The sequence below is a fragment of the Penaeus japonicus genome, unplaced genomic scaffold (assembly GCF_977035675.1).
Source record: "Penaeus japonicus unplaced genomic scaffold, GWHDUDI00000001_assembly GWHDUDI00000019, whole genome shotgun sequence".
Taxonomy (NCBI): domain Eukaryota; kingdom Metazoa; phylum Arthropoda; class Malacostraca; order Decapoda; family Penaeidae; genus Penaeus; species Penaeus japonicus.
The window spans coordinates 19,261,762-19,274,261 of NW_028234421.1; the positions used below are offsets into that span (position 1 = coordinate 19,261,762).

At 46.0% G+C, this 12,500-nt stretch overlaps 1 protein-coding gene across 2 annotated transcripts in view; it reads left to right on the forward strand.

Annotated features, from left to right (window-relative positions):
* Positions 1-12,500, forward strand: part of LOC122262922 (Adenylate cyclase 3) — a 278,836-nt gene that overhangs the window by 51,334 nt on the left and 215,002 nt on the right. For both annotated transcript variants that reach the window (XM_086547495.1, XM_086547494.1), the window contains exon 2: positions 276-1,506. In XM_086547495.1, coding sequence (XP_086403621.1) covers positions 487-1,506 — 1,020 coding nt within the window. In that variant the 5' untranslated portion in view covers positions 276-486. The remainder of the gene's footprint in view (positions 1-275; positions 1,507-12,500) is intronic.

A 12,500-nucleotide genomic window follows, 5' to 3' on the forward strand; every position in this document is an offset into this window, starting at 1 on the left:
TCGATCAGGTTCCCAGCGCGGACTCACGGCGTCACGTAGAACATAGACCCATGAGCACAATGCGATCCGGGTTTAGTCTTTTCCGGGGTCGGGGTCTGATGTTCCAAAGCAGACCTCACTCGTCCGCCTTCACTTCACAGCGGTAAAGTGCTGGAGGGAAGTGCTGTGATTGCGCCGCATCTCACGTGGCAGGGACGATTTGCATTCTCTCTTTCGTAAGAAGATTTTCCCTGTTCATTTACTTGTGTTTTAACGATAATCCTCTTGTGTTGCAGCGATGGTGAGAGCTTCCCGAGGGCGGCGCGACACGTGAGCTGGTCGTCCGGGCTTCCTGTGAGTCAAGAGGGCGTGTTCGCAAACACTGTGAGAGGGTTTGGCATGTAGAGGCCGTGCGGGCTTGCACGCGCGCAGAAGGAGTAGCCTGGACATGTGCCGCCTGGTCTCCAAGTTGATATGAGAAGATTCTAGAAGATAATACGCGCCACGATGGAGGATGAGGCGGACGGCAAGCTGATTCTGAAGGAGGACGTCAAGGTAGAGATCACGGAGAGTGGCAAGGGCGAGGAGGCGGAGCTGTGCACGCGCCTCCAGATAGCCAGGAAGAGCTTGACCAGATGCCACGGCGTCGAAGAGACCTTCGAGGGCGAGTACGATCCCTGCCTCACAAACGAGGCCAACCTCGAATACGAGAACGAGAGCTTCGAGCCCGCGCCGCGCTCCAAATCCCCCGCTAGCGCCAGGAACTCGGCCGAGGTCCGCCTCGTCCATCCCAGCAAGGAGTCGCCCGCCGGGAGCGCGTCGCCCATGGCCGAGGATGCGGCGCCCGCGTTGCCGTCGCCGGCGACGCCGAACACCGAGCATGGCAGCGGCAGCAGCCGAAACAGCAGCAGCAGTGGCGGCTGCGAGGAGGGCGCCAGGGACGGCTACGACGACATCTCCGCGTCCATGAGCGTGATCCGCATGGAGAAGTTCGCGCTGGAGAAGCGCCGCGTGTCGCGCATCCTGCCCAAGTGTCTGCACCGCACCTTCGTGGACCCCGACGTGGAGCAGCTGTTCCAGGCTTACCACGAGCGGCAGCGGCGCGCCGACCTGCACATCCTGCTGGCGGCGGGCGGCATCTTCACGGCCTATAGCGTGACGCTGTGCCTGGCGGACTCGCAGGACCCCGCTCTGCCTGCGCCCCTCGCGCTCGCATGCATCGGCGCCTTCCACGTGCTCCTGCTGCTTCTGTGCCGCCTCCACGTCTTCCCGGAGCGATCCTGGATCCTCCTGCCGTACCTCGCGTGGGCGCTATTCCTCACGGGCGTGGGCGTGTTCGTCATCCTCGGCCCACTGACGCCTGTCCCGCGAAACGCACTCCTTTGGCTCATCCTCCTGCACTTCCTGGTGTTCGTGGGACTGCCGCTGCGCCTGCCCGCCTGCCTAGCACTCACCGCCGCCACCGCCGCCGCTCACCTCACCACGTCGGTCCTCCTCACGCCCACGCCGCACCTGTACACCACTCAGGTACGTGGCCCTCGTACACCCTCACGAATAGCGCTTGGATGCACACTCACGCCCTTTCTCTCACCCATTGTCTTATGCCCATCCATACACTTAACGCAACGGAAACACAAACAACCAAACTCTTTATCTCATTCTTTTTGCCTCTCTATCTCTCCTCTCTCTGTATCCGTCTCCTTCTCCTCTTCTTCCTGTATCTTCCCCTCCTTCTTCTTTTCCTTCTACTTCTCCTTCCCCTTCTACTCCTACTCATACTCCTACACCTCCTCTTCATCTTTCTCATCCTCCTTCACTTCTTCCTCCTCTTCCTCCTCTTCCTACTTTTCTTCACCTGCTTCCTCTTTATCTCCCTTCTCCTCTCTAATAGTGCCTCCACCTTCGCAACATCGACTCTCTTTTTCTTCTTCCCATCACCCTCCTCTCCTTCGTTTACATCATCAATATCATGTACATTTACAAGCATTTATTTCTCTTTCTGTCTGTCTGTCTTGCTTTTCCTTCTTTCTTTCTTCTTCTTCATATTTATCTGCATCATCCCCTCTCCTCTTCTTCTTCATCTTCCGCTTCTTCCCCTTATCAGATTGCATTCGCTTCATCTTTTTCTCTCTTTCCGAAACCGCAATAATAAGCGAAATAGAAATACAATACTGGAATGTATTTGATTATTCATTTGCATTCGTATCACTTACTGCTAATGTCATTTCTTTACCATTAGTATTATTAGTGTTATTATCAGCTGTGTCGCCATTAGTGTCAGACCATTATCCATTACTAATAAGATTGTCATCATCGTTATTGCCATTATCTCCTACTCCTCTTCTTTTGCTTTCTCTCCTTTGCTTTATCTTCATCTTCATCTTTTTTGTGATGATCATCATCGTCGCCGTCATCGGCTTTGTCTTCTTCGTCTACTTTTATTTTGCTTTTCCTTTTTTCTTCTTCTTTTTCTTTTTCATCATCATCTTCATTATCACCACCTTCACCTTCATCACTATCACCATCACCACCAATACCATCGCCACCACCACCACCACCATCACCACCAATACCACCATCACCACCAATACCACCATCACCACCATCATTATCATCACCATCATCACCACCATCTTCTTCTACCTCTTCCCATTATATTTCCCCCCAGCAATTATTGGTACAGATGAGAGGTAAAAAGCTCTAGTCTATTATCTGAACTTCTGCGTTCGTGTGGCATTGCTGAAGTTCAGGAGGGGAAGTTTTGTCGGAGGGAAGGAAGGAAGAAGAGGAGGAGGAGGCGTTTGAGTAAGAATATGTGATGAGGGGTGGGGGGTGGGGGGTGATGGTGATAGCGAGGAGAGCATGAAGATTAAGAGGGAGGAGAATATGGGGGATATCAGGAGGGAGAACATGAAAGATATAGAGTGGGAGAACATGGAGGATATGAGGGAGAACATGAAGGATATAGGGAGGGAGAACATGAAGGATATGAGGGAGAACATGAAGGATATGAGGGAGAACATGGAGGATATGAGGGAGAACATGGAGGATATGAGGGAGAACGTGGAGGATATGAGAGAGAACATAAAGGATATGAGGAGGGAGAACATGAAGGATATGAGGGAGAACATGAAGGATATGAGGGAGAACATGAAGGATATGAGGAGGGAGAACATGAAGGATATGAGGAGAGAGAACATGGAGGATATGAGGGGGAACATGGAGGATATGAGGGAGAACATGAAGGATATGAGGGAGAACATGAAGGATATGAGGGAGAACATGAAGGATATAGGGAGGGAGAACATGAAGGATATGAGGGAGAACATGAAGGATATGAGGGGGAACATGGAGGATATGAGGGAGAACATGGAGGATATGAGGGAGAACGTGGAGGATATGAGAGAGAACATAAAGGATATGAGGAGGGAGAACATGAAGGATATGAGGGAGAACATGAAGGATATGAGGGAGAACATGAAGGATATGAGGAGGGAGAACATGAAGGATATGAGGAGAGAGAACATGGAGGATATGAGGGGGAACATGGAGGATATGAGGGAGAACATGAAGGATATGAGGGAGAACATGAAGGATATGAGGGAGAACATGAAGGATATGAGGGAGAACATGAAGGATATGAGGAGGGAGAACATGAAGGATATGAGGAGAGAGAACATGGAGGATATGAGGGGGAACATGGAGGATATGAGGAGAGAGAACATGAAGGATATGAGGAGAGAGAACATGAAGGATATGAGGAGGGAGAACATGGAGGATATGAGGGAGAACATGAAGGATATGAGGGAGAACATGAAGGATATGAGGAGGGAGAACATGAAGGATATGAGGGAAAACATGGAGGATATGAGGGAGAACATGAAGGATATGAGGAGGGAGAAAATGGAGGATATGAGGGGGAACATGGAGGATATGAGGGAGAACATGGAGGATATGAGGGAGAACGTGGAGGATATGAGAGAGAACATAAAGGATATGAGGAGGGAGAACATGAAGGATATGAGGGAGAACATGAAGGATATGAGGGAGAACATGAAGGATATGAGGAGGGAGAACATGAAGGATATGAGGAGAGAGAACATGGAGGATATGAGGGGGAACATGGAGGATATGAGGGAGAACATGAAGGATATGAGGGAGAACATGAAGGATATGAGGGAGAACATGAAGGATATGAGGGAGAACATGAAGGATATGAGGAGGGAGAACATGAAGGATATGAGGAGAGAGAACATGAAGGATATGAGGAGAGAGAACATGAAGGATATGAGGAGAGAGAACATGAAGGATATGAGGAGAGAGAACATGGAGGATATGAGGGGGAACATGGAGGATATGAGGGAGAACATGAAGGATATGAGGGAGAACATGAAGGATATGAGGAGAGAGAACATGAAGGATATGAGGAGAGAGAACATGAAGGATATGAGGAGAGAGAACATGGAGGATATGAGGGGGAACATGGAGGATATGAGGGAGAACATGAAGGATATGAGGAGGGAGAACATGAAAGATATGAGGAGGGAGAACATGAAGGATATGAGGAGAGAGAACATGAAGGATATGAGGAGAGAGAACATGGAGGATATGAGGGGGAACATGGAGGATATGAGGGAGAACATGAAGGATATGAGGGAGAACATGAAGGATATGAGGAGGGAGAACATGGAGGATATGAGGGAGAACATGAAGGATATGAGGGAGAACATGAAGGATATGAGGGAGAACATGAAGGATATGAGGAGGGAGAACATGGAGGATATGAGGGAGAACATGAAGGATATGAGGAGGGAGAACATGAAGGATATGAGGAGGGAGAACATGAAGGATATGAGGGAGAAAATGAAGGATATGAGGGAGAACATGAAGGATATGAAGAGGGAGAACATGGAGGATATGAGGGAGAACATGAAGGATATGAGGAGGGAGAACATGAAGGATATGAGGAGGGAGAACATGGAGGATATGAGGGAGAACATGAAGGATATGAGGAGGGAGAACATTAAAGAGAACTTGGAATATATGAGCAAGGTGAGCGTGAGGAATGTGAGGGAGAAGAGCTCCCTCGTAACTTAAGGGTGGTCCCGAGCACTCGTACCGGTGTGAACCCGGAAATAAGTCGTGCTAGTTCCGACTTGTGCAAGCGAGATATGTATAGATTATGTTTTATTGACCGTCCTATACACAGTATTAAGCGTCATATCAATATATATTGCCTCTGTATATCACAAACACCCCCATTCTCCCAAGCCACTTGATAAAAAGAAGGTAACAAGCAATTATAGGACAGAGAATGCGCTCTTCGTTTACCCAATGGAGTTGACGACAATACATATTGAATACATGATAGAGCCTTGGGAAATGAAGGTGTCTTGTCATAGATGAAGATCGTGTGTGAAAATTTATAATTATATATATATATATGATCCGATATAGTGGTATTATATATATATATATATATATTATATATCTATATTTAATATATATATATACATACATATATATATAAATATTATATATATATATATATTATATAGAATATATATAATATATAGATTTATATATATATGTGTGTGTGTGTGTGTGTGTGTGTGTGTGTGTGTGTGTGTGTATGTATATATATATTAGATATACAAACATACATATACATTTATATATACATATATATCTGTATCTCTCTATCTGTTTATTTATCTATCCATCTATCCATCCAACTATCTCTATATCTATGTATTTAGAATCATCTATATCTCACTCTCGCTCCCCCCCCCCTCTCTCTCTCTCGCTCACTCCCCCCCTAATGACCATGGCTTATAATTGGCAGTTACATCTTAAGGGCTGACTGTTGATTGGTCAATTCGAAATGGTCCTGCCATCTGAGGGCATCCCATCGAACTATGGTTATGATATTTTCTTTCGGTTACAATATTTTATTTTTTTCTCTGAGTATGGGAGATTTGCGACCTCGTAGGGACATCGCGCCTTACGAGAGCGTAATCGGCTGCGACGTCTTAAACTGCGAGAGCTTTGAGTATCCGGCCCCAGTCTCTGTGATTGAACCCTTGGCCATACGTAAAGCTCGGTTCTTTTCTCGCTCATCGTCAATTAGGCGGAAAAAGAGGCTGGTGAGGATGTGAGCTCGGGGTGGTATAGATATCGACGTAGGCTGGAAGGATAACATAACAAAAACAACCCTCCCTCCCTTAAACCATTAAACACCCGCCCCGCGCCGCCTCTCTCTCTCTCCCCTCTTCTCCCCTCTCCTCATCTCTCCCGCTCTCTCCTCTCTCTCCTCCCTCCCTCCCTTCTTCTCTCTACCAACAAACATACACAAACACCCCCCCGCCATCTCACTCTACTCCTCTCTCTCTATCTCTCTTCCCTCTCTCTCTCTCTCTCGCCTCTCTTGCCTCAATCTCTCTCTCTTCCCGCATCTCTCCTCTCCTCTCTCTCTCTCTCTCTCCTCTCACTCTCTCTCTCTCTTCTCTCTCGTCTCCCGCATCTCTCATTCCCTTTTCCTCTCTCTCTCTCTTGCTCGCCTCTCATCTTCATATATTTCGTCTCTCTCTCTCTTTCTCTCGCTCTCTCTCTCTCTCTCTCTCTCACTCTTTCTCTCTACTCTCTCTCTCTCTCTCTCTCTCTCTCTCTCTCTCATCTCTTCTCCTCTCTTCTCTTGCTCTTTCATTTCTTTATTTCTTTCCCTCTCTTCCTCATTTCTTCCTTTCTTTTTGTCCCTCTCTCCTCTCTTTGCTCTTCTCTCTCCTCTCTCTCTCTCTCTCTCCTCTCACGTCCTCTCCTTCTTCTCCACTTCGTCCTCTCCTCGTCTCTCCTTCTCACTCTCTCTCCGCCTCTCTCTCTCTCTCTCCATCCTTCTCTCTCATCCTCTCTCTCTCCTCTCTCTCTCCTGCTCTCTCCTCTCTCACTTCTCCCTCACTTTTTTCCATCTCCCTCCTTTTCTTTCTTCTCCTCTTTTCCCTTTCTCCCTCTCTCATCTGTTCTGCTCTCTCTCTATATATATATATTTCTTTCCTCCTCTCTTTCTCTCGTCTCTCTTCTATCTCTCTCTCTCTCTCTCTCTCTCTCTCTCTCTTTCTTTCTTTCCCTCTCTCTCTTTCTTTCTTCCCTTCCCTTTCCTCTCTCTCTCTCTCCCTCTCTCTCTCTCTCTCTCTCTCTCTCTCTCTCTCTCTCTCTCTCTCTCTCTCTCTCTCTCTCTCTCTCTCTCTCTCTCTCTCTCTCTCTCTCTCTTTCCCTCTCTTTCCCTTTCTCTCTCTCTCTTGCTCTCTCTCTCTATATATATTTCTTTCTCTCTCTCTCTCTTTCTTTCTTTCTTTCTTTCTTTCCTCTCTCTCTTTCTTCCTTTCTTTCCTCTCTCTCTCTTTTGCTCTCTCTCTCTCTCTCTCTCTCTCTCTCTCTCTCTCTCTCTCTCTCTCTCTCTCTCTCTCTCTCTCTCTCTCTCTCTCTCTCTCTCTCTCTCTTTCCCTCTCTTTCCCTTTTCTCTCTCTCTCTCTCTCTTTCTTTCTTTCTTTCCTCTCTCTCTTTCTTCCCTTCTTTCCTCTCTCTCTCTTTTGCTCTCTCTCTCTCTCTCTCTCTCTCTCTCTCTCTCTCTCTCTCTCTCTCTCTCTCTCTCTCTCTCTCTTTTCCCTCGTACTCTCTCTCTCTCTCTCTCTCTCTATGGTCTCTCATCTCTCTCACTCTCTCTCTCTCTCTCTTTTACTTCATCTCTTCTCTCTATTTACTCTCTCTCTCTCTCTCTCTCTCTCTCTCTCTCTCTCTCTCTACTTCTCTTCATTCGCTCTCTCTCTCTCTCTCTCTCTCCCACTCATTCTCTCTCTCCTCTCTCTCTCTCTCTTTCCCCCTCCACCCCTCCCCTCTCTCTCTCTCTCGCCTCCTCCTCTCAATCCCCTCTCCCTCTTCCTCTCGCTCTCCTTCTTGCTCTCCCTTTCTCTCTCCTTCTCTCTCCCTCTCCATCAACCTCCCCCCTCACCCACTCCCTCTCCCACTCGCCTATTTACTCTCCTTTCTGCCAGACTCGCTATAGTTTATTCTTTGAAGATAAGATCAACATGACAAACATGATAAGAATATTGGTTTACTCACTTTCTTGTTGCCATTAAAGAAAAACTATTTTTGTGTTCCTCCAAAATTTCTATAACCACTCATTGGTGAGACAGGCATAATTAAAGTTAGAGCGGAAATGATACGAGAGGGCAGTGTTTGTTGCACTAGCATCGTTGCAGAGGTATACAAACATTAATACATTCAACATCCCTTGACGTAACGCATTCAAGATTTATAACTTATTTGTCTCTGCACATAATTAGTTACCTATTCACATACCTATTTATCAGTTCACATACTTATTCATCTGTTTACACACACATCTATTTTTCAATTTGTATCTTCATTTGTATCTCTTCTTTATTCGTGTGATTCTTGTTCGTTTTTTCCAAGATTCATTGGCGATTCGAAACGCACGCAATATTGAAGCTGAAACCGTTGCGATACATGGCAAAGGAAAATAGCGAGATAACATGATGAAGGGATGATAACAGAGAAAAATATTAGAATTTAATGTAAGGATAGGATGATGAAATGAGTCAGTGATATGAGGCAAAAATAATAACAGATAATATGCTGAAACCTCAGGGGTAATATTTCTGTATTACGAGAACCGCGGAATCATCTTGCAAGGCCAGAGAAGAGAAATTATTCCCATCTTTCTTTTCTTTTCTCTTTTAGATATTATTATCTTCTGTTTCATACGCACATCTATTTTTTTTAAGATAGAAAAAAGAAAAAGAAAAATGATGAGGATGAAAGCTCTCCTCGGATTTTCCAACGGTGTCACTTTGTTTGACCTTCCACTCTTGCGCCTCGCGTTCACTTGACCTTTCAAAGTCCTGCTCGGTGCCCGGGGCGAGAGAAGTAGGGAGAGAGAGAGGGAGGGAGAGAGAGAGAGGGAGAGAGAGAGAGAGAGAGAGAGAGAGAGAGAGATGAAGGGAAGATGGAGGAAGAGGGAGGGAAAGAATGGGATGGAGAGGGAGATAGAGTGGGAGAGACAGAGACAGACAGACAGATAAACAGGCAGACAAACACAGAGAGCGCGGTAACCGAGAGACAGAGAGGGAGGGAGAGAGAGAGAGAGAGGGGGGGGGAGAGAGAGAGAGAGAGAGAGAGAGAGAGAGAGAGAGAGAGAGAGAGAGAGAGAGAGAGAGAGAGGATGAGACGAGCGGGTAGGGAAGGTGAGAGGGAAGGAGGGAAAGGGAGAGGTGGAAGGAGGGAGTAGGAAGCAGATGAAGGGAGAGGGAGAGAAATAGAGGGAGGAAGAGAGAGGGAAAGAATGGGATAGAGAGGGAGAGAGAGTGGGAGAGAGAGAGACAGACAGACAGACAGATGAACAGGCAGACAAACACAGAAAGCGAGGTAACCGAGAGAGAGAGAGAGATAGATAGATAGAGAGAGAGAGAGAGAGAGAGAGAGAGAGAGAGAGAGAGAGAGAGAGAGAGAGAGAGAGAGAGATGGAGAGAGAAAAAAAAAGAGAGAAGGGGGAGCCAGAGAAGGAGAGAGAGAGAGGGAAAGAAAACAAAACAAAAACTAATCAAGTGAAAGAGAGCCAAACAAAGCTAGCATCAACCCATAGAGCCCCGTCCTTAACTGATTAAAACTGATTTTTTTTTTTTTTTTTTTTTTTTTTTTTTAATCTACCGTCACCGAACTTCTTTCAAGGATTACACATTCCGTGCATTCAGCAAATGCCAGCTTCACGCTACACCGTAGATATCGAAATTCGATGTGTCGGCACCGAGCTGAGCCATTTCCTGTGCGTTGTACTTCCCGGTGTGTGTGTGTGTGTGTGTATGTATGTGTGTGTGTGTGTGTGTGTGTGTGTGTGTGTGTGTGTGTGTGTGTGTGTGTGTGTGTGTGTGTGTGTGTGTGTGTGTGTGCGTATGTGTGTTTGTGTATATGTGTGTATGTATGTGTGTCCGTGTGCGTGTTTTTATGTATGTACGCGTGTGAATTCATATAATGAATGTGCATGAATATTTTACCGCATTGATATCAATCAGAGAATCAGATTATGCGCATCAGATAGAACGAGAGAACAGGAGAAGCCATCCGCCATTTTTTTTTTTTTTTTTATACTTGGCAAATCTGGCGTGTAGAAGTGTCGTTTTTCACATGCCATGGAATCATAATTGCCAAGGCCCAGAATAGCTCTCGGGAATCCTTCTTTGTGCCGTCTTTGTGAGGGGGCGGGATGTGGTTCGTCGGATGTGGTTCTCTTTACTTCTCCCTCCTCCCTGTCCGGAAATGAGGGGCGAACCCGATGTTGGGAGAAGAGAGAGAGGGAGGGAGGAGCGAGTGAGGAGTGAGGGAGGAGTGAGTGAGTAGAGGATGAGAAGAGAGGGGGAGGGGGAGGGGGGAGGGAGAGGAAGGAGAAGGGAGGGGAGGGGGAGGGGGAGGAGGGAGAGGGAGATGGGGAGAAAGGGAGAGGATGAAGGGAGGGGGAAAGGGAGAAGGGAGAGGAGAGGGAGAGGAGAGGGAGAAGGGAGGGGGAGGGGGAGGTGAGGAGAGGGGAGAGGGAGAGGGAGAGGTAGGAGAGGGGAGAAAGGGAGGAAGGAGAGGGGAGAGGGAGGGAGAGAGGAGATGGGAGAGAGGGAGAAGAGAGAGAGAGAGAGAGAAAGAAAGAGTAGAGAAGAGAATGTCATAATATATTATATATATATATATATATATATATATATATATGTATATAATATTATATAATATATATATATATATATATAATATATATATATATAGAATACGTATATACTGTATATATAGAAATATATATATGTATATTTTGTATAGATATATATATAGATATATATATATATATATATATATATATATATATATATATATATGTAAGATGTATATTATCTATATATATAGTATATATATATATATATATATATATATATATATATAATATATATATATATTATAGAATATATGCAAATAATATATGTTACATACATATATATATAATATTAATATATATATTTATATAAATATAATATATATATAATATATAACATATATATGGATAAGAGAGGAGAGAGAGAGAGAGAGAGAGAGAGAGAGAGAGAGAGAGAGAGAGCAGAAATATATACATATATATATATATATATATATATATATATATATAGAGAGAGAGAGAGAGAGAGAGAGAGAGAGAGAGAGAGAGAGAGAGAGAGAGAGAAGGGGAAAAGGGAGAAGGAGGAAGGAGAAGGTGGGAGGAGAAGGAGGGAGGATGTGAAGAAGAGAAGAAACAGGGAGGAGGAGAAGAGAGAATAAGGAAGGAGGAAAAGGAGGGGGGAAGAGAAGGGAGGGGGAGGAAAAGGAGGAGAAGGGAGGGGGAAGAAACGGAGGAGAAGGAAGGAGGAGGAGGGGGAGGAGAAGGAGAAGGAGGGAGGAGAAGGGAGAAGGGAGGGTGTCGAGGTAGGGAAGGTCGTCATTGATCGGTGTGTTGGGGCGCCGGGGTGGGCGGGAGAGGGGAGGGGAGAGGAGGGGGGAGGGGAGGGAGGGGGATTAACAGGTGGTAAATTATCTTTTATCGAGCATGGTTGGTCTCCTGTCGGCCGTGATTTCCCGAGACTCAGCGAGAGGCGCTCGAGGAATGGCCTCAACCGGTCGAGTGCTGGCGGTCGCTTGCGGGGGGGGAGGGAGACAGGGAGAGAGGCGGGAGGGAGGGAGGATAGGAGGGAGGAAGGTGGGATAGAAGGGAGGGAGGGGGGATAGGAGGGAGGGAGGAAGGAAGATAAAAAAAACAAAGAAAGATAGGAAAATGGGAAGAGAGAGAGAGAGAGAGAGAGAGAGAGAGAGAGAGAGAGAGAGAGAGAGAGAGGGAGATAGGAGGTAGACGTAAGGAGTTACGTAAGGAGAAACAGGAAAGGGGGAAGGAAGAGAGGAAAATGGAGACAGACAGACAGAAAGACGGACGGTAAGTGAATGCCCTGACTGTGTCATGCATCCCCTCGTCCCCCGCCAGCGCCATGCCCTTGGCTTCCATTCGCGGGTAAGGATGTTCCGACAAGACGGATCATATTGCGTTATTCACCTGCAGAGCCGCCGTATTTTTCTCCAGGGCCTCACCCTTTTATTATATTGGTTGTCTCTTCTTGACAGCGTTTTATTCTTTGGATCTCTTCAATTTTTTTTTTTTTCTATTTATTCATTGTTCTCTTTCTTTGTCTTGCGTTTTTATTTCGCGTCGTGGGCGGCAGCAGCTGTCTCCTCTCTCCCAGGAGCCGTGAAGGACTAGCGCTGCTAAGTTTTTAGAATTTTTTTTTGGTTTTTTTGTTTTGTTGTTGTTGTTTTTTTTGTAGATGTCTTTTATGTTTTTTTTTTTTTTTTTTTTTTTTTTTTTTTTTTCTTTTTTTTTTTTTTTTATGTAGAATTGTTCAGACATTGTTTGAGAGGTTTTCTTCCGCCCCTGTGTTCTCCTTTTCTTT